General features: G+C 37.5%; 1 protein-coding gene across 20 annotated transcripts in view; it reads left to right on the top strand.

Annotated features, from left to right (window-relative positions):
- The window catches only part of FARS2 (phenylalanyl-tRNA synthetase 2, mitochondrial), a 249,018-nt gene that overhangs the window by 25,713 nt on the left and 200,887 nt on the right, over window positions 1–22,418 (top strand). For 8 of the 20 annotated variants that reach the window (XR_010829431.1, XR_010829432.1, XM_066992476.1 and 5 more), the window contains 2 exons: window positions 3,750–3,849; window positions 4,237–4,492. The exons of 7 other annotated variants lie outside the window; for them this stretch is intronic. Coding sequence is in view for 8 of the 13 variants with exons in the window: in XM_066992476.1 (XP_066848577.1) it covers window positions 4,412–4,492 (81 nt within the window). In the remaining 5 variants the exon portion in view is untranslated. Of the gene's footprint in view, window positions 1–3,749; window positions 3,850–4,236; window positions 4,493–11,254; window positions 11,354–22,418 lie in introns of those variants that run through there. 5 more of the 20 variants (XM_066992473.1, XM_066992474.1, XM_048072100.2 and 2 more) reach the window with 3 other exon arrangements.

Below are 22,418 nucleotides of genomic sequence, written 5' to 3'. Positions count from 1 at the left end.
CTGGGGCTTTTCTCATCTTTTCTTCTTTCCTCACAGTTGTTGAAAGTGACCAGAGTGCTTCCATATATTCCAATCAAGATTACAAATTATACATGCTTCATTTGCAAGAAAAGTAAACAAATTGTTCTTCCTATTGTCAGGGCTTGCTCTTTAGTTCATGTGTGGTAAAGGTACTTAAATTACCCACTGCTAGTTTCAAGCCATGATTTATTTTTTTATTATTTGAAACAAAGTCTTCATGTTGGTACTTGCAGTTGCCAATCACCTTTGTTACTGTTTGTTTAACCTTCAAGGCCCTGTTTCAATGAAGTATTACAGCCTTACAAACTTACAAGTGTTTGGAAATAATGACATTTTAAAAATAATTAACTTCGAGACTTTTTATTTGCTTTCTGGGCTTGGGAAATTACTAATTAACGTTTCTATGTTTCTTCTTGTATGCTTAGAAAATTAAAATAAAACGAAAGTTCAGTTTCTGCTTCATCATCCCATTTCAAAAGCTGAAGGCTTTATGTAGAAAGCCAAGAGATATGAGATGCTCTATAAAAATTCGTTAATGAAAGAGAAGGAATTCACAGAGACCTCTCCTTTAATTTTTGACTTTGTTCCCAGAACTGGGAGGAGGGCCAATTTTCCTATCCCTAACCTATAATCATTTTTTAAAATATTTTTATATATTAAAAATATTATTATATTATAAATATATAAATAAATAAAATATAATTAGTATATTATAAAATATATAAATATAAGTATATAAATATAAATATTATATATTAATATTAAAATATTACAAGATAAAGTATCTTCAGTGGAAGAAAATGATTTTTTTTTTCTCAAATACCACAAACAAACAAGTTCCTCTTCCTTTCTAAGCATAAACAAACAAACAAACAAAAAAAAGCTGATATTTCCTTTTTTTCTTTTTTTTTTAAATGTTTTGTACCAGTGTGTTAGCACTTGTTGTCCCGTCTGAAACTTTACAAGCTCTTTGAAGTAGTTAGTACAAGTTACACATGCGCACAGCTGCTTAAACCTGTGAATTAGGATAGAAGACACTTCTATTAAAGTTTATGGTGTGTAGATAAAGGCTTGTGAGATTTTCAATTAACTTGAAGGATTAAAGCATTACAGCTATTGTTCCTGCCGTGTGTGAGGTGAAGAAATTGTAACCTGCTCATTAGATATGGGTAGTATTTAAACACGAAAACTCATTCTGTTTTCTTAATACTTCTGATGAGATTACTAGCTGCTTGTGGATTTTTAATAGGTTCCTAAATAAAAGGAAGAACAATTATTAAGCAGAATCAGCATGCAGGCTACTGCAATAAATAGTGATAAGTATCATGACGCTGGAAAGTAGATGTAACAAAATAATACTTATTCTGGTTGGTCACGCATGTGGTATGCATTTCAGGTTAATCCGAGGCCCCCCAAAAAACAGAAGGATTAAATCTTTGGATACTATTGGATCACAGGGCACCTGACCTGTGAAAAAATTGAAAAAATCTCGTATTTAGTTTACAGAAGAAACACTTCGGTTCTTCAGGATACTCGCTATTCTGCTTTGATCTGCTGAAGACGTTGAAGAGGTGTTTAGTTTCACGCATTATGGAACCATTGGAAAGTATAAATGCTTTGCTGGGTTACTGTCAGATCAAACAGCAATTTACAGATGGGGAACTAGAGACTAGGGAAAGACTAGAGGAGAAGGAAAAGACTTTGCTATGAATAAATACGAAAGACTTAAAGGCTATGGTCAGAGAAGGTAGGATGTTTACAAAGAGTAGGAGAAGGGTTGTGGAGGAGAGTGAGCTCACATATGCCTATCTGTGGCTGTGTACAAGCTTGTTGTCTTGAGAGGGAAGAAAAGGGATTATTGAGCATGCCACATTTGGATTGAAAGGCTGAAAAGAATGAAACATGGGGAAGTTCTAGAACTAAATACAGTTTTGGAACATTGGCAAAATAGGGGAAAAGAATATGAAAAACACAGTTAAGTAGGGCATTGGAAAAATGTGTAATAGATATATAGGGGAGATAGAGTAGGTTAAAAAGAAGATAAAGTAGAAAGTGTTTCATATGCTGCAGGAATTTTGGGGGAAGTTAATGAAGACTTTTCCTCTCCTTTTCAAATGGTGTTGCCTCCATCCCTTCTTACTCACGCCACCCTGCACTGTCTGTGAACACCCTCTAGATGGTGTTGGGGGATACAAGCATGTTGAGTTTCTCCTAACTATGAGTTAGGATAGATGTGATTTTTTTTTTTATATAATGTTATTTTTGATGAAGTGTTGGCATAATTGTAGGTGGTGTTTGAGCCAGTGTGTAGATTTAAACACTTAGATGAGGAAATCAAATACAGTCATGAAGAAAATGGTCTGTTATCCTTTATTTAAAACATATACTGTAGCACGTTACTCCATAAGGAGTTGTCAGCGTAAAGCAGAGTATTTCTATGGAACCCATCTCCGATGGGGATTACGTAGGTTTTGACTTTGCTTTTCTTTGGGTTGCGTGCCTGTGTTTCTCAAAGGCAGGATGTGGTTTCAGAGCTCCACAGTTTCCTTTTCTTAGCACAGCTAAAAGTTACTGCATCTGCTTGCTGGTAGAGTGGAATGAACAGAGTCCTTCAGAGATTTTTTAAATTTATTTCTGTGATGGGCAAGTAGTTGCACCTGTTTTGTTGTTTGAAACAACAATGCAATCTATCGCTCACAAATGTCTGCTGGCAGAAATGAAGTGCCATTGCAAGAATATTTTTGGTTTGCCATATGTAAGAATGGAATTCATTGTTACTGTTTGTTCTTCTCTATGTTTGTCGTTGAAAACAAAAGTCCTAAAATACTTTTATAAATACTGAAAGGACAGACTTTGAGTAGCCGTCCTTTCCCTTGAAAATTGCAAAATATTTTAAAATGTTCTGCAGGACATAAAACGTGCAGCATTGCCTCTTTAATCACTATTTTGTAGTGAGGGCATGCTGATTTGTGTTCTGTGGAGTATGCTAAACATGCTGTCATTGCACAGGCTTAAAGTTAACCATGCAGTATTACAAATAAAGGCAACAAAAAGAGATTGTACCCTGATTATCTCATCATTATTGCCGTATTTTCAAAGAAAGTGAACAGTTTATAAGATAGTACACAGGCTGCCATTTAGGTTGTTAGTGAATCTCGAGTAGAAGGCAACATCTTGTGCTTGTGAGGCTGCACGCTATGAGAGAAAGCATACGACACTGCCAAACTCTTACAAGTGTTCCCTTTAGAAAAATGAAATGAGCATTTAGTGTTTCCAGTCCCCATGAGTCCTAATGTCAGAGTAACAAAACCAAGCTTCAACTGCCATTGCATCATCCCACCTTTTGCCACCACTAGCTGAGAAGTCCTGCAGGACTTACATTATGACTGACTATAGTTTCCAGATGATTTTCAATAATCTTTCCTATATATGTCTGTTTTTTAGTGTACTATACTCCATCCTCAGTGAAGGAGTGCAATAAATGGCTATACAATACCTCTGCTTTCACAAATCTTATCTTGGTTTGATGGGTACAGGTATACATGCAGAACCATAGAGTCAATGAGGTTGGACGGGACCCCTGGAGTTTGTCTAGAGCTCAAAGCAGGGTTGACTAGAGCAGGTTGCTCAGGTTGTTGTCCTAGTTAGATTTTGAGGATCTCCAAGAATGGAGAATCTGCAGTCTGTGCCAGTGCTTGACCACCCTCACCATATTTTTTTTTCTTTAGGCTTAAATGGAATTTCTTGTAGTCCAGTTTGTGCCCATCGCCTCTTCTCTGATTGCTGAATACCACTGAGGGCTCCATCTTATTTACATCTTCCCATCAGGTATTTATGCACATCAGTAAGATCCCCTTTGAGGCTGAATATGCCCAGTTCTCTCAGCCTCTCCTCATATGTGAGATACTGCAGTCTGGTAATCATCTTTGTGGCCCTTTGCTGGCCTTCACTGCCAAGCCCATAGATGGACACTACTCCTGGTGTGTGTGGTCTTACTAGTACTGAGTTGAGGGGAAGGATCACTTCCTTTGACCTACTGTCAACCATCTTCCTAATGCCAGCCAGGGTACTGTTGGCCTTCTTTGCTGCAAGAGCATATTACTGACTTACGGCCAAGTTGTTTTCCATCTGGATCCCCAGGTTCTTTTCTGCAGAATTGCTTTCCAGCTCTTCAGACCCCAGTACATAATGATGCATGGCATTGTTTCTCCACAGGTGCAAGATTTTGCTCGTTTCTTTGTTGAACTTTGAGGTTCTTGTCAGCCCATTTTTCCAGCCTGTTGTCATCCATCTGAATGACAGCACATTCATCTGGTGTATCACTGCTCTGTCCAGTTTTGTACCTGTGAACTTTCTGAGGGTGCACTCTATCCCATCATCTAGGTCATGAATGAAGATGTTGGACAGTACTGGAGCCTGCATTGACCTCTGGGCCGCACTGCTGGTGACTGGCCTCCATCTGGACTTTTGTGTAGGTGATTGCAACACTTTTAGCCTGGCTGTTCAGCCAGTTTTCAGACCACCTTGCTGTACACATTTTTAGCCTGTACTTCATCTGTTCGTTTATGAGGATGTTACAGAAGACAGTGTCAAAAGCCTTACTACAGTCAAGATGAAACAGATCTACTGCTTTCCTCTCATCCGTCAAGCCAGTAGTATCTTCACAGAAAGCTATCAGATTTATCAAATGTGATTTCCCCTTCATAAATCCATGCTAACAGCTCCTAATCACCTTTTTGTCCTTCACTTGTGTTGAAATGGTTTCCGAGATCCACCACCTTCCCAGGGTTCGAGGTGAAGCTGAGTGGCTTGTAGTTTCTCAGGTCCTTGTTCTTGACCTTCTTCAAGATAGAAGTTTTCTGCCACATCTGTCTTCAGCTAAACTTATCTTAACAAGACCTTTAGATTACAGTTGCCTTTTTTGATGTAATTTGCCTATTATTTTTGTAAATACGCTTTTAATTTAGACACTTCAAATACAATAATGCCATTCATTGGATTTAGATTTACTATATGTTGATCAAATCTTCACCTTAAAATGGGGGTGAATATACTGAATATAAATAAGGCAGTATGCTAAAAGAAGTGTGATATATCGTGTCATTTTTTTCTCCCTTCCACTTCATTAGCTGGAAGCAGCTCAGGTTAATTGAGAGTGGGAAGTCTATTCCAGACTACCACCTTTAGAGAATAATCAGTTTTTCCTGAGAACATCATGAGGAGATTGTTAGGAAAGCACTCATAAATGCCTGCCTTTGATGCACATGAGAAATCATTTATGTGAGCTAGCAGCTCCCTACCCATCAGTGTGAAACTTAGCAACATTCATTTTGCTCATGGAAGGGGAAGCTTGCAGATCAGTGGGAGCAAAACAGGACACCAGTGAACTGAACTGATTTAAGTCGTAATTAAAAATAGATTCTTTTAAATGAATAGGCAATCTTGTGTAATTTCTCTGTTATTTTCTTGAAAATGTCTGGTTCTCACTGGTTGGCAAAAACTGAAAGAAATTGTTTGGTAAATAGCTGTAGTCTGTTATGCTAAAGTTAGCATTAATTTTGCTCAACATAAGACTATATTATGTACTTTTAAGCAGTTACAGAACCTAACACAAATTTAATCAGTTTCTTAATATTTATACATTTTTATTTTATAAAATAATGCTTGTTACATTTCTTATTTATCAGCTAATGGTCAATTTTCATTTTGTGGCATGTACAGTTGCATTTGGATGGAAATTTGAATTTGTTTAAAAATACAGAAACCTAATGTTATACACTTTTTCCTGCAAAGCATATTATACATTTAAAATTAATGGAGTAGACTAAACAAAGGCAGTATCTTTAGTGAATGGAGCAGATTGTTTTGGGTATTACAGCCTTCTAGCTTATTTAATGAACGTATATGATCTTGAGAAGGAAAAGTACATGTGCTTTTGGTCTGACAAACCCTTTATGATTTTCTTCTGAAAATTTTGTGCATGGAATATGGTGGCATATGATTTTTGAAGTGGCAAAAAAGGTGTTTGTATTATCTTCCTTTTTTTTGAGTTATTGTGATCTGTTTTATTATAATTAAGTATTTCTAGTAGTTAGCATGTGCTTGTTGTACTGTGTCGGTAGTTGGTGTCCCCAGGCTTTGTTGTTAATATGGCTTTGCTTTGTTGTCAGATTTAAGAATTTAGGGCACAAAATGTTTTTAGGATCATCTTTATTTTGCCAAAACAGAAGAAAAAGCACAAAGAAGCTTTCTGTGAAATGTCTCTCTTATTTTCACTCATTTCTCTTTGGTTCTGTGCTGTTTGAGTTGAGGACTCTGTGTATATACAGAGCTTAGAACGGTAAGCTTCAATCCAGGCTTTGATCCAGACTTCTTCCATTCCAATAATATTAATTATTTGCTTTATGTGAACTAAGGAACATACATTTCTTAACATGCCTCAGACAAATATTTAATTAATTCTGTCTTGGACAAATACACCTCAAAGCTTTCTTGCCTGAGAAAGTTGAAGATCTGAAAAAAATTACCCTTTCCCTGTATTCTCAAGCTACTGATGCAGGTATTCAGCACCAGGTGAAGAGAGCCCTTGCACCTTCCCAAACACAGTCTGGCATCCCCACATTCCCCAGCCCGTGGTGTGGGACTGCTCCAGTCCTGCAGCTGGTCCCACAGTGTGCAGCGCCCACAAGAGGGAGTAGGGCTGAGGAGCCCCACGCCAGCATGCTTGGGGGCTAGATGTGGCCAGTACTCCAAAGCTGTTTCTAGAGAACAGATCTGGGTCTTTTCTGGTGTTTCTGTGAGGCTGGGACTTCCTGAGGTGAAGGCAGGCTTCGTGGTCCTGGGCAGCCTGCTCTGGATGGCCCTGCTTGAGCAGGGGGTTGGACCAGATGAGCTCCAGAGGTCCCTTCCCACCTCAACCCTTCTGTGATTCCCAGCAGCTCTCGAGTAAGGAAACACCTCTATGTGGTCTGGGCCTGTGATGCCTGGGCCAGCAGGTGTATCTCCTCTCAGGTCTGAGGGTCTCATCGCCGTCTGCTGTGGACATATGCCAGGAAAAAGGCTGCAGGTTTGTCTCTTCCCTTTGCATTAGGAGAAAACAAAGGCAAATCTCATATTTCACACCACCTCAGATGCAGACCCTTGCAGTAGGTCTCATTCCTAGGACGCGTTGCATGCAATCAAACCCCAGGATGACCTGACTGTCAGGAGGAATCCATCGTGACTGAAACAAATGGTTGCTATGAGTGTTGAAGCCTGATTGTCTTCAGTGCTGTTTTATTGGCATATTCTGATGATGAATTAGGCCTAGCGTATGTAGGGACAAATAAAGAATGGAATAAAGTAGAAGTATATGACTCTATGAATCTACCTCAGGATGTGCAGTGTCTAAAAGGTTAATATCATATATAATAGTTAATGTAAGTGCTGGCAGCTTACATGCTGAAGTGGCTTCTAAGAAATAGCTGTAAATGTACTTACCTTGCTAACTGTCAAAATCTGATTTCCGTAGTTTGGTGAAATTACCAAGTGAGTAAAAATAAGGTATTGGAAGAGGCAAAATTCTTGGTATTTGGCTTTTGTTGTGGGAACTCTTTAATCTTCAAATCAGTTTAATAGCAGTATGTAATACCATTTTGCTAATACAGAGTATATATTTCATGCTTATGTTTAGGGAGTCTCGTCCATCAAGGATGCCTTGAACTATAGGGTTCCCCAGTCCTGTTTTGCTGTTGCAGTGGCCACAGTGTCTTGCAGCCCTGTACATGTGTGCAGGCAGAAGTTTTGTATTATGCTGGGGGTGCTAGTGGTCTGCTTTCAAGTTGCTTGCTGTGGTTTGAAAATCCATTTCTCAAATGGGTACTCTCAACATTGCAACTCAGTGTTCAAAAAAGTATATTTTTGCACCTTTGTTATGTAGTGCTTTTACTCAGAATGTAATGAAACAGCTGGACAATTGTTAGTTGCTGGAAAGGGCAAGAGGATTCTGCAGTCACTAGACTTTCCGCTTCTGTATGTAGGCGCCCCCTTTACCCAAACCTGTGAAGTCTGTAATTTCTGAATTGGGGATTTTTGTCAAAGTTTTTTTTTTGTCAGCAAAAAATAATTTTGTCATTCCCCAAGTTGGAAAAATCATCTTCCTTGTGAGATAATTTCTGAATGACTCTGTGTGTGTGTTTATGTCTATGTATAGGAACTTGTTGGCATTCATGAGGAGTGCTCTTGGGAGGATGAGGACTCGTTTCAAGAATGAGGACTGACTTTGCAGAGTGATACTCAGAAATTTTTCTGCCATGTGGCTTTCTACATTATGTAGGGCTTTTGTGTTTGCTTTGTTTCCTCTACAATCAGAAAGCCTTTGGCTTTGCTGAGTACTTTTATTAAGCCATTAATAGATATTCTTTAAAACTTCATGTCTTGCACTGTACATTCAGTGCTGATGATACTGGTATAGTGAAATCTGACGTGCAGGAAGAATTGAGCTAATTAAATAAACAGATGCCATTCAGATGGTAAAAGACTGTTCTAAAAGTACTTGAAAAGGGAAATGAACATTTTTTTTTTTGAACAAGTACTTATTCAGCTTTTAATGTAAATTGTTGTTATTCTGCAGTGCTACTGCTGCTTCATCATCTGTCAGTGGATCTTTCTAGGGGCAAATCTTTTAAGTCTCAGTAGTGCTGCTGAAGTTAATATCAACTGTTCTGCACAGTTTCTTTACACAAATAATGGAGGAAATGAGTCTGATCACTTTCCCTTCATTTTCTCCATATATTTGTCCTTATTGTACTGAAATTTACTTGGTAAAAGGATTGGCAATAGAAGGCTTTTCGTCGAACTTTGAACTGTTGAATTGACTTAGGTTATTTTTATAGGAATTCGCTAGGCAGAGGTCCAGAATGAATCTGGATGTCACATAAGGCAAAAAAAATATACAGGGTAATTTCTTCCTTCAAGAAACTATTCCTTTGCATTATTAGGTTCATTCCACAAAGTGGCAAATTTAATTTGGGAGTATCCATTGCTCACGTTGCAAAGGAAACAAGGAATACTCAGTATTGTATGGAGCATACCTTTAAAAAGAGAAATGGTTTAGGAGATTGTCACCTTCTATTTTCTTTTTTTTTTTTTTTATACACAAATCGGCTAAAAGTATTTTTTTACTTCACATTGCTGTAGTCATGGATTGGAGTTCAGAGAGGAAAACAACTTTGCCCATTTTCTGCAAACCTAATTTTAGGTACTTTGAGCATGGACGATGATTTTGCAAGTTGTTATCTTCGTAATGTGCAGAGAAAATCAAGGGTTTCACTTATACTTACAATAGTGAGAAAATCTATTTGACATTAGAATTTGTAGATTGTGTCCCACTGCCTTTGCTATTGCTAGGAAACTCTCACTTTGCAGCCAAACCACATGGTTTAAGTTGTCAAGCAACATGACATTTGAGCATGTGAATGACTTAATTTTCACTGGGCTATGCACATGCTTACTGCCCCTTAAAAAAGGATTCAAAGAAGCGTGGAGGTTCAGATAACACTTGGATAGCTTCAAGTTTGTGCTTATCCTCAAATTCCAGTGGAATCATGCATGAGAATCTAGTCAAAAGTCCCATAATTAAAAGGCAATTAGAAGACTGTGAGATAACTTTGGGCAGGTCTTATGTTCTCTGGGGTTTCAGTAAGTTTGAAAAAATGTACCACTGAAGCCTCATTTTTTCTCAGGTGCAAAATTAGCTTTATTCAACTGTATGTTGGTACCCTCTGCAAGCCCAGAGAAGGGCCTTGTGCAATGAAATGCTGAGCAGAGTTGAGTGAGTTTATGATTTTAATGGAGAGAGTGAAAAATCAAGAAGACTCTCAGCTGATGCCAAGAAAGACTTGGCAGGGGAGAAAGGAATGGTTGATTAACAAATGGAAATTCAAGGAGAGTTAAGACCCCATGTGACCTGTGAGCAAATGCCCCAAGTGTTACATATATGGGGCAATGCAGTTTAACATCTTTAATGTAAATATCCCCACATGTCTGTGCTCTTTTTAATTGTAGCATCAATCAAAATCAGATATTTGAAATTTTTTTTATACCTTACAACATAAGCCATCACTGACTTAAAAGTTTAATTGTTGTTTTTTTTATGCTAGTTTGTATGAATTTAACTGGTGTTGCTTGTGAGTCACAACTGGTAATCTTAAGATGATGTCAGTAAGATTTTTATGCTATACACTCACTTGTGTTTGATATTGTGTTTGATATTGTTTGATATTGTGTTTGATATACAGTACACCAAAAATGTTTTACAGAAAAGAAGTTTATTTACTAACTGTTTAGAGGGTTTTACATTTTTGTTGTAGATAGCTTTCATTTCTCTTATCTGTAAATCTAGGCTTTAGTTGTTCCATTGCTTTACATAGTCCAGAAAGGGAAGGTATTTTAGTACACTTTCAAGAAGCCTGTAAGAATTACATGTAGTAAAATTCAGTACCTAAACAAAGTGCTCCTAAGATTTAGTACCTTAAAACTATAGGAAATAAAAACGTGCTCAGTAGCAAATGAAAGCAAATATTTTCCATATTAAAAATATGTAACGTTTTGTAGAGTCATGAGATAGGTTTTTAAAACGGGTTCAAGATTTATAAGGTAACATTGCCTGTCCTTCTTCAAAAGTCAGAATAGTTCCCAGAGAAAAGGCATAATTTCTGTGTAAAAATATGAAAATTGGGAGTGGCTGTCCAGTCAGGCTATTTACATAAGATGATTAATTTATACCTGTGGGGGATGAAGTTCATTTGAAGTAATTTAAACATTTAAGAGGATTTGGAAATATGATAGATTTAATTGGTTTCCAAGAGTCATAGAGTAAATGCTCTGTAGTATAAAGATGTTCCAGAAAATGAATAGGACTTTCAGAAACTCATGTGATACAAAACATGGAATGTAGGTGGTCTCACATGATGGAAAATTCACATATTCACTTCAGATCTGTATTTTGGTAGGAAATGAATTTAAAAACATGTAGAGTGTTATCAGTTCTTGTATTTTCTCTGCCTTGCAGCTTTAAAATGGGTTTCTTAGATTACATATTTTGGGTAATTTAAGCCAATTGAGCATTAATAGGGTTTTAAGAATAAAATAACAAAACTAATATAGGAGTTACTCTGAGGGTTAAACATGGTGTAAAACATATTCTTCCAACCTAAATATTGCCTAATTCTTGTTCATTATTTCTTTTTGACAGACTAGAAGTTGCATACCTGTGAGTAAACACTTTGCTGTAAGGTAGACGTAGAAGTGTGGCCTGATGAACTGCATCTCAGGACTACAGAACTGCCATTAGGTCAGTAAGGATAGGAAGAAGTGCAGATGTGATTTTTCCCTTATTACATTAGGTGGACAGTTTCAGCTGTCAGAGCAGTATGTTTCTGTTGTGCTAGGCCTGTGATTAGCATGCTGTGCAAGATGCCCCTTCTTTTCCTTCCCAGGGAATTGTACCCAGGTTTCCTACAGAGAGTGTCCACAGTCTCTTCTGGTGGGCTGTCTTGTGGGACTGGGTGACACAAGGCTGTAAATATGTTTGAATTGGCTAGCAGTGTTTTGTAGTTTCCCCTTTTTTTTTCCATCCCAAGTGAAGGCTCTGTACCCAAAAAGCATTAAATCCGGAGTTTGTATTCTGGACTATTAAAAAAACATCCCCCTAGGAGTCTTCTGCATACATCTTACGTTTACTAGAAGCAGAAAACACAGGATGTTTTTATTCTGGCTTGAGGAGACTTGCCACTGATAACAATGGTTTTAAATGAAAGCTTTTTGGAGAGGAATGAGATTTTTTTTTATATATATATGCTTTTTTATTGTACTTCTTGAGTATGTTGGGAACCTGCCTGATGAAGATGGATACATTAGAACCTAAAAAGGATGACATGCTGTAAGAAACAAGAATACAGCCTGGGGAATTTTCTTGAGCAGCCAAGAAGCACTCTGCTTGCCAAGTGACTCCTTTTGTATCCTTGTTTATGCGATTTTAGAAGAAAATAGCCTACTTAACAGAACTGATAGAGGGAAGGAGAGAAAGGGAGAGTCTTCTATTCTGGAAGTGTTTGCATTGGATGCCCTTTGTCTGATATTTATATTTCTGATGGAAAGATCAATGGGAAGTCTACGAAGAGAAGAGGAAAAAGATGTTGGAAGGCTTAATGGAAATGCTTTTGATAGGGTTTTGCTTACATTCTGGTTTCCACTGACCTGGCTTCATTCAGGGAAGGGTTATATTTGGGAACAGCTATGTATTTCTTCATCAGGTCTGTCTTGGAGCTCTCTTTCTCATGGAATGCTTTATATAATCAGGAAGGATTTTGCATAATGGGTGTTTTAAAATTTCTTCTGTGTTTTGTTCGTTCTTTGAAAAAATACGTGATTTCAAGCTGCTTTGTAAGAGGACCTGTCTGTTTATTTTCAAATCTAAGCTTAGTTTTCCTACTGGTGTGTTCTTTCTATAATCACTGGAGTGCAATGCTCTAAAACACCCTTTGTTGAGTGCTGTTTGCTCACCGGCTACTTCAGACTCTAAATGTTACTACCCTCCACCTTTTTTTTTGTGACAAAATGGGTCTACATGAAACAGCCTTTTTCAGAGAAACAAATATGTTATTCTATTTTTTTATGTTGCCTTGATCCTTCCCACTCTCGTTGCTGAGTAGCTAAATTAATAATTTTACTCATAATGTAGTAGATTCTGTGACTATAATTTTCAGTGCGCCCTGAAAATTCCTCTTCACTGGGAGCACTCTGTGGTTTATAATGTAGTAAGAAGAATTCCAATTTCAGAACTGAATTTTTATTTTTTTCAGTTGTCCTGTTTAAAGTTTTCCTTCAGATGACTTTCTTTGTATATCTTGGAAACACATGAAAACGTTAAGAACATTGGCACATGCTGTGTATCTGATATCTTGCATGACTTTTCTGTGGTTATGAACATTTTGCAACAAAAGGCAGCTGTTACTCCAGTGATAGATCTTAGAATATGAAAAAAATATATATATTTGCTAAGAAACACAGGACACAGAAAGGCAATTACTTTATTTTTCCTCTGCTTTTGCCAGTGCTCACTTTTATTAACCTTTTTTTACCGTGAAATAAAGCAGCAGTGACAGAAGAATCTGAATCACTGGGGTGCGCATATCAGAAGTCACTAGTTAGGAGCCACTGTTCTTATTTTATAGCAATGGACAAAAGTGAAAGCCCAGTGAATAAAACTCAGGATTCTTTCTTGCACTTCTGTTTGAACATGCTTAGGGTGTTAGAGTAACAAAACAGATTAAAAACTTGTTGCTTTAAGAAAGGGGAAATATTTTATTTTCAATTTCTTCAAGCAATAAAGTTGCAGACATCTTACAGATTCACATTGTGCTTTATGTTTAATCTTGCTGTAGTCAAGAGTCGAGCCAAGATAGAATTTCAGCAAAGAATGGAAAAACACTGACACATAAGACAGAGACAACAGCGAGGTCGTTTGTTTCAGTGATATCCATTGAAATGTTCAATCTTTAATATTGTATTGAATTTAAGTCCTCTTATTCTCAAAAAAGAGATTAAAGAGAAAGCAGTAGAAGTTACTGAAGAACACGAGTGAAGGAAATGATGACTTGTGTATGAGAGATTACAAAAAAAAAAAAAAGATATTTGCAGTGTGTCCAACTGCAGTTTGCGAAGTGGAGTAAAAATAGTATTTTGTTAGCCCAGTGTGTTTTTCACTGATAGCTTGAGTGTCTTTCCGTGTATTTGAGAGGGAATTTCTATGTAGACAGCCTAAAAATCTTAACACGTGTGGTGAAGTTATGAATGGAAACGCCTAATCCAAATGGATTTTTCTGCCTGTCCTGCACCATGGAACAAGATCAAGGGACTGATGGAAATGCAACCAAAATGCATCTTTAGTAAATCAAATATCATTGTTGCAGCACACAATTATCAAGCAGTTTGTTTGAGTGAACACTGCAGTTTGTTTATAGTTCTATTTCATTTTGTATAAAAAATTGCTGATAGATTTTGTTGTAATAGGAAGGGAACATTGTTGTGTTCTGTTCTGTTTGCTGGTAGTACACAGCTAGCTGCGACAGTCAAACTTTGTAATTACTGTGGTTATTTGTACTCTTGCCAGTTAATCTGTGAGCAGGAGTACCAGTGAGTAGAATAAAATGTGGAAAATAATGCTGTGTTTTATATAACACCTGCCATACTCTAGAATGTTAAAGCACTTAGTAAATAAATGCTGAGATAGATAAAATATGACAGTGACTACAAGCAGATACATCACCTGCTAAGCAATTTAACTGGCATACAGCCATAAGCACCATTAAAATTGCTACTGAAAGAAAGATTTGGCTAAACCTCTAAGGGATGACACCCTATTATGGCTTTAACTAAGAAAAAAAAAAAACACAACATAGAAATTACAAAATAACAAACCAAAACAAGAATGAAAAAACCTGAGATACTGTCTATTCTATTCTTTGGCCCCCAAATTTTATACTCGTATTTTAGCACAGGTGTCTAGAAATCTGTATGAAATAACAAAACAACAGTGGGGTCTGCACAAGCCCTCTCTTAACACAGTTCACAAATCTTCTCCTAGTAACTTATACTGTTTTTTCTGACTTTGGTTTAGGTACATTGCTGCTTTTTCTAGCCAGCATACAGTGTACAACTTTCCTTCTGATTTGATGATGATGAAATTGCCTCTCAGTTTCTTCTTCAATCCAAATAGTCTCAGTACATTCATTCTTTCTGCATAGTTCATCCTTTTAGAGACTTGGTAATTTCTGCTACTGTCTTCACACGTTTTTTCAGTTGCTTCACATGTTTTTTTTTTATAAATATTAAGCCAAAAATTCGTCTCTGTGTTCCTTACCATTGCTCAACAGATGGACGGGAATGCTTTCTGTGTTATGAAGTGTATACTCCTGTTTTATATTCCTCTTTTTTTTCCTCCCTCTTCATGTATTTAACTTGTTTTCAGCTTGTGGTCTATTATACCCCCTGACCCTCCTCTGAAGTACCTGTCATCTAGCCACTTATTTGCTGTGCCTTAGGTATGCAGCTGATTATCTGCTGAAGCACAGAAACTTGCACTGGCCCCTACTGAGCTGTTCTGTTATTTTTCTGACCACTTCTCTAGTTTGTTGGAATAATTTTGAATTCCAGCCTGTTGTTCAGAATAGCTGCAGTGTCAGCTCTTGATGATTTGCAAAGTTAAGCATCTTCTCTGTTCAGTTATGTAGGTTGCTAATGAAAATACTGCCTGAAACTAGACCACATTCAGCTTCTTGCAAAAAGCCACACAGTACATCTTTTCACTTTTGATAGTGAGCTCTTAATGATTTTGGGTGGTCCTTAAATCAACAAAGTTTGCCTCCATTCCGTAGTTATCTGGTATAAAACATGCATACCTGCTCATAACAAAGAATGTGTGAGGAAGTTGTGTGCCTTTTCTTTGGTAATATAAGCTGGAAAGCGTAAAAGAGGAATTAGGAGTCTCCTGGTTTCACTGGCCTGTATATTCACCGTATTCTCTGTGGGATAGAATAAAATCTGAAATTTTTAATGAGATCTGATGAAGTAGAAGAAATAGGACTAGTTACTTCTTTGTGCAAAGTGGGACTTTACTGTTTAGAAATGATTTCATAGCACAAAAAGAAAAGACAAGTGTGCACCTTAGTAACTCCATGGTAGTCGGATGGACATATCTGGGTTTTCTGTGGCATTTTTAATAACTTTGATAGTCAAGATGATACTTTGTCAGCTTGGATTTCTGCAATTAGCGGGTACTTGTAAGAGTGCAGGTCTCAGTTGCTGGAGAAGAGACAGATGTGAAAGCTGAGTTGTGGGAGAGACTTTTCTGTGTAGACCTTAAATTACCCCTTTCCTGTGGTGTAATACTGTGTGCCTTTACAAAATATACCTTTAAAATGTATTCAGTATTTGTATCTATAGAAGGAAATAGTCATGAGCTCAATCTTATGTTATGAAAGCATTGTGGCATACTGAAAATTACATATAATTCAGTGTTTTGTTTGTTTTGGTGGAAGGGGTCAACTACAGCAGCATGACTATAGTGAGATGTAAAGTCATCAATATTCTTATGGTCAGTATTTTACTGGTGTTGTCTTGTTTCTATTCTACAGGTAAAAAACCAATGATAAATATGAATCCAAGTCTGCTGATAATTGTCCTAATCGCCCACAGGTTGCTAATAACAGGCTTGGGACTTGTGAGAGAGATTATAGAAGTTAGGATAACAGATGCACTGACTGCACTGAATTTGATGCTGGTGGATCTTAAACTGAGTAAAAAGCGAATACCATTAGTATGAAGATTAGCATGGTAGTTATGTGAACAGTTGAATGCAGGACGATCATACAGGCATGTAACGTTACTTACACAAAATACTTCTGCGTGTACCTGGTATGTCAGACGGCCACGTTCTAAAGTTCTCAGTAGATTTGAGTTCAGGTCTTAAACTGCAAATTCCTGCCATGTGAAGCATGTCTAGTGTAGTATTCAAGTGCTGTGCCTGATTTTATAGTTATCTTTATAAAGCTTACATGGGGATGAGTTAGGTGCTACCCTTCTGCAAAGTGGTGAATTTCAGCCTTTAGTGCGAGTATTCATCATTTTCAGGTATATCTGGAGATATCCTTTTATTGTTTATTTCTCAATTTACAGCAAACTTAGCAAAAGTGCAACAAAAAAGGTAAAAAGACAACGGAAATTTAGATTTTTTCCCCACTGGTGAAACATTTTGTTTTATTCACTCTATTTTGTATCAAACATTAGAGCAGAGAAGTCATTTGAAAGTATAAACGAGAAGAAACAGTGAAGAGCTTTCCCTAGTTTGTGTATTGGTTGTGAGCAGAAGCTAGCTTTAAGACATAAAGGGAAAAAAATAACCTTTTTCCTTCTACCAAAAAAGTCTTATTGAGTGCTTTATAGTTTTTTAAAATTATTTATTTTAAATTCATGTAGTGCTAAAGAAGACTGAATGCCCACAACAGGTCTGCACTAGTAATAATGCAGGAAGCCACCTGTCCCCTGCTTCTGTAATTAAATAGCATCAGCCTTGGAAGCAAGAGGTTGTTCTTCTTTATTATTTTTTATTATTTCTGTCTGACTGTGTATGATACGTGATCTTTTCCTGTAATTATGAGCAGAAGAGCTGATTGTAATGTTGTATTTTATATGTGATTTTCAATACTGTGATTGAAGGCCATATCATTGGATGTAGCTCTTCTTTTACGGATGTTGAAATGTTAACATCATCCCTTGATTGCTTTCTTCTCCTTTGAGCTGTGTTTCTGGTATCTCTGTAGTAAGAAGTAAATGAGAATTGAATAGACAGACTTCAGTTTCATTCTTCTTGAATTCTATTCTTCACGTTTTGTTGGTAAACATTGCTATGCAGTAAACTCACCCAATATTTTATTCAAATAACTTGCCTCAAAAAGAGCCATTTTTTCATACTATTTCTCTTCAGCTTTGTTAAGGAAAATTTAAACATTCCTATTCAGTCTATTGATCCTTATTTAGTAAAACTTCCCTCTGTGGTGTCAAGGAATGAACAAAACACTGAAAGCCATCAGCAACTGCAATCCAATTATTCTATTCTGCCTCCCAGCAGATGACAGAAAGAAGAATTGGAAAAGGAGAGTTTTCAGTCCAGGTGCCAATGTGTTTATTAGAATGGCAGAAAATTAGATGCCATAGAAGTCCAGGATAGTAGCTTTAACTTTAAGAATTCAAAAAATTTAATTGTGTTTTCATCCTTGCCTTAGTTACATGATGGATTTTATGGAAGTATTTCCCACTAAAGTTCAATTGTTTTACCATGTCTAAATGAATGTCAAAGGCAACAATTGGGCATGCAGCTTTCTATGGCAAGGTGACAGAAAATAATCATTGTTATCAATAAATAAATAAAAAAACTAACAAAACCCTATGCCAAGTAATTTAGCTTGAATAATAAAGGATCTGGTCATTTAGGGAATGATTTCCAGCAGCCATCTCTTAAACTATTCACTAAAGTAATGCTTTTAGCTTCAAGTAAGTAATTTCTTTTTTAGAAAAGCAGTGTACAGTGTCTACAGTCTGGCTTAGCTGAGACCCCAAAACACAATCTTATAAATATTTGGACTCCCAGGTGGTATGAGGTAAGAACAGAGCAGAGTCCTGTTACCACTGTTAGGACTGTTGTTATTTAAAATGGCATGCAGAATCTCTGTGATCCACATTGTAGAATGTTTTCTTGAAGATACACCAAAAATATTTGAATAGAAATGATTTTTAATTATTGTATTTTTTTTTGGTAAGCTGAAACACTTTTTACGAATTAATTAAACATTCCATGAAATGTTGGAAACCTTGTATCATTAGCGTAACACTAAAACACAAAAACACTTTCATTATAAACAGCTGTAAATGATCTCTTGAGAACAGATCAATGATTTGTCTGCTTCCACTATATCATGCTCAAGGAAGTGTAGAAAAAGTAGCAGCTTGAGGAACAAGTAAGCAACCTGGAAATGCTTAGTTGTAGTTTACAAATACAAAATTACCACATGTAGGTTTATTTTATTCTGACAAAAGTTGGATGTTTGCAACTATGCATACGAATCTTTGTAGATTTACTTACATATTTTGAATAATTTGTCAATTCACATTTGGATATTCAGTAGATTTGTAGATGAACCAGATTTGTTGGACATGATGAATATGGTTTTGTCTACTTGGACTCAAAAGTAAACTCCAAGATTCTTATTATAATATTGTCAAGAAAATGAGGTGATATGCGAAACTAGATCAGGTATTATATTGAACAGCAAGCTGCACAAATTTCCTGTAATTCTTTTGGTTCTTTGAGTATATATAATCATAAAATGGCAGCACAAAAATGAAGTTAATCCTTCTTTAAAAGACCTAGTAAAGAAATGATAAATAGAGAATGCAGATATGATAAAAAAAATCAAATTCAAACACAATACAGGTTACACGATACCTTGAAAATTGTAATGCTGGTATTAGCAGGTGTAGAGAATAAAACAATTCTAAACCATCATTTTTATGTAATAGATCTGGACTGTACACTCCGGAACTCCAGGAATTTAATATGAAAGGTTGATACTGAAAAAATGTTAGTACACGTTATAAATCTGTGGCTGACCCAGTTTGATGCTCTGGAGATACTGATTATATTTTCTTTTGCTAAGTGAGACCTGATTGCCCTTATTCACATTTCATAGCAGTTCATTATAGCAATAGTCCATTGGGGTTTTTTACATATTTAAGGGAGAGGGCTTCTTGCTATTCTGTCTACCTCGAGATTTACCTTTCTTTGGTCTTCTCATATCCCACGTAGTTGACTAACCTCAGCAAATCACCTTTTCCTACCTTCTTGCACATTCAGAGACCTGCATGTTGAGCCTTCCCATTCAATTACAGTTTAGTTTTATAGCATTCTGTAGTGCTTTTAAATCCCGGTGTGGATTTGCTTTTACTCTGCCCTCTGGTCATAGGAAAAAAATATTATTTAGAATTAATTTAGAACTAATATGCGCTATCTTTCCCTGGTGATCTCACTTTTCTTTCCGATTGTCTGTGCTGGCTGCACCATGCACCACAATTCTCTTTTCTAGGTGCTGGAATCTTTATGTTTCTTACATACCCTTCCTGGCTTCAGGAGCTGCTACCACTCTATGAGTCAGAGCAAATGCATTGGTCTTTGCTGTTTCATGGTGTCCTGGTTCCAGTTAGGACAGAGTTAATTTTCCCTCATAGTAGCTGGTAGGGTGCTATGTTTTGGATTAGGATGAGAAGAGCGCCGATAACATGCTGATGTTTTAATTGTTGCAGAGCAGTGTTTACACCAGGCCAAGGACTTTTCGGCTTCTCGCTCTGTCCTGCCAGCGAGCAGGCTGGGGGTGCAGCAGGAGCTGGGAGGGGACAGACCCAGGACAGCTGACCCAAACTGGCCAAAGGGGTATTCCATACCATCTGGCGTCATGCTAAACAATATATAGGGGAGGCTGGCCGGGGTGGGGGGGCCGGCTGCTCGGGAATAGGCTGGGCATCGGTCAGTGGGTGGTGAGCAATTGCATTGTGCATCACTTGTTTCTTACACATTATTAATACTATTATCATTATCACTATTGTTGTTATTGTTATTATTATATTCCTGTCTTAATAAACTGTCTTTATCTCAACTCACCGGCTTCACTTTCCCGTTTCTCTCCCCCATCCCAGAGAGGGAGGGGGGAGGGTGAGCGAACGGCTGTGTGGTGTTTAGCTGCCAGCCGGGTTAAACCACAACAGCCCTTTTGGCGCCCAACGTGGGGCAAGAAGGGTTGAGATATCGACAAATTTGACCAGAGTGTGTTAAACTAAAATTGGTATAAGTATTGGACCTGCTTAATAGTTGCTAGTCACAATGGTGATTGCCTTAATCTCCAGTCTGCTGTACCTGTATTCCAAATTGAGTTTTATGGTGCGTTACTTTCTGTATGTGCTCCCTGTTGCACTGTTTATCCTTTCCGGGCCCTGGTTTAAGATTGTTATGGTACTGTGCGGTGTAGCAATGGCTTATGAAATGATGAAATATCTGGTCACGACTTTAACCTGGTATTTGTACTCAGCACTGACGTCGACTCTATACTTTGGAACCCATATCTCGGAAACTATTAGCAATTACACCTATCGCCTGTTTTCGTTAGGGAGCCAATCTGTGAAGGGGACAGGGGAAGACATGTTTCCCTACCTGTTCACTCTCCCTTTCTCCTTCACCACCACCCTCTTATCCCCCGAGTTAGTTACGGTGGTTCTCCGAGATGTTGAATATCCTTGGGATACTCAGACCAGCCTGCTCTTGTTGTTATGTCTCCTGAATGCGCTTCAGATTTTGTGGAGGGTTAAACAACTACTTAGGAATCTCATCCGGAGATCTGTCTTGAGGTGGGATAGTTGCGAGTGGCAGGGAGTGTGGGAGGATATGGGCAGGTTTCTAGAGCAGTGGTCACCTCCAGTGTTTTGGACATTGACCCCTGAACAACTGCAAAATCCTAAAAAGCTGGCAGAATGCTTGAAAAAAGGTGTCATGACTCTGGCAGTTCCAAAGTGACACAAATCACTGTAGCGTGCTGGGGTCTGGCTCGCAGCGCTCTTCTCATCCTAATCCAAAACATAGCACCCTACCAGCTACTATGAGGGAAAATTAACTCTGTCCTAACTGGAACCAGGACACTTGGCATTGGTTAGGTTTGCTTTGTGGACTTTGTGTGAGCTCTGCTGAACACTTGAGCCTCAGTTCTGAAAAACACTCCAGCAAATACAAACTGCTGCGCCAGGTCAGGACCTGAATTCCTTGGCCCCAGCAGAACCAAGTCCTAAGGCTGATGACCTGTTGTTGCTTTTAGTTAAGTTTTCACTGGTAAAGATGACTTAAAGTTTCTTAACTTAATTTCCTGCCTTGAATCTTGGTACGTGTGAAGATTCATTAGAATCTCAGGTGATTCTGTCAGTTCTCACAATTAGAAAAGTAAAGCTGAGTTAAGCTATTTTTAAAAACCGTAGATTCTTGTCATTAGCTGAGATTCAGTTGCTTTGAATACTTCATACTGTCTTAGGAGGTTGAAGGGAAGGGTGTGCACCCAACAAACGGATATGGTAAGGCTACTGTGGTGAGCATGAAGAAGCATGGCGTGGAGGCTGGAGGAGAGGAAAACCTGCACATCAGCAGCCCTTCAGCAGTTATAACTACATATATATATATATATATATATACACACACACACACACACATACAATACATATATATACACACATATATATACATATATATACAATTATATAGTTATAATTATGGTAACATTAAGGCCAATGAACTTTTCAAGACAAAATACAGAGCAATGACTGAATTTTCTGCTCAAGGAATTTACATTTGAGCCCCCAAAACTTGCATGTTTGGAGAGGGGGTTGTTTCAACAGTAATAGCTCAGTATTTCTGAACTGTTCAGCATGATTTCTAATAGGCAAATTTGGCAAACTGCTTTAAAATCATTTTGATTTTATTCACAGCAGCCGCTGTACTTGTCAAATTGTTGATAGAATAATATTGCAAACAAAAAAATTCTGAACTTGGAGAAAAATAACAATATAATTAAAACCTTTTGGAAAGGAAAAATAAGTGAAAAGCAACGTGTTGAATTACAGTGCTTTTGAATTGTGAGCTGCTGCACTAATAGGCATAAATAATACAGTATTTTTCCCACGAGAATCTTGTAAGGCTTAATTGCCTAAAGGTTGAAAAGCATTTTGTGATCCTGTGTGGAGATACACTGTGTAAGAGTAGAGTGCTTCTT

The sequence above is a fragment of the Anser cygnoides genome, chromosome 2, assembly GCF_040182565.1.
Source record: "Anser cygnoides isolate HZ-2024a breed goose chromosome 2, Taihu_goose_T2T_genome, whole genome shotgun sequence".
NCBI lineage: Eukaryota > Metazoa > Chordata > Aves > Anseriformes > Anatidae > Anser > Anser cygnoides.
The sequence above is the reverse complement of the archived record's forward strand: the minus strand, read 5'-3'. Positions and strand labels throughout refer to the sequence as shown.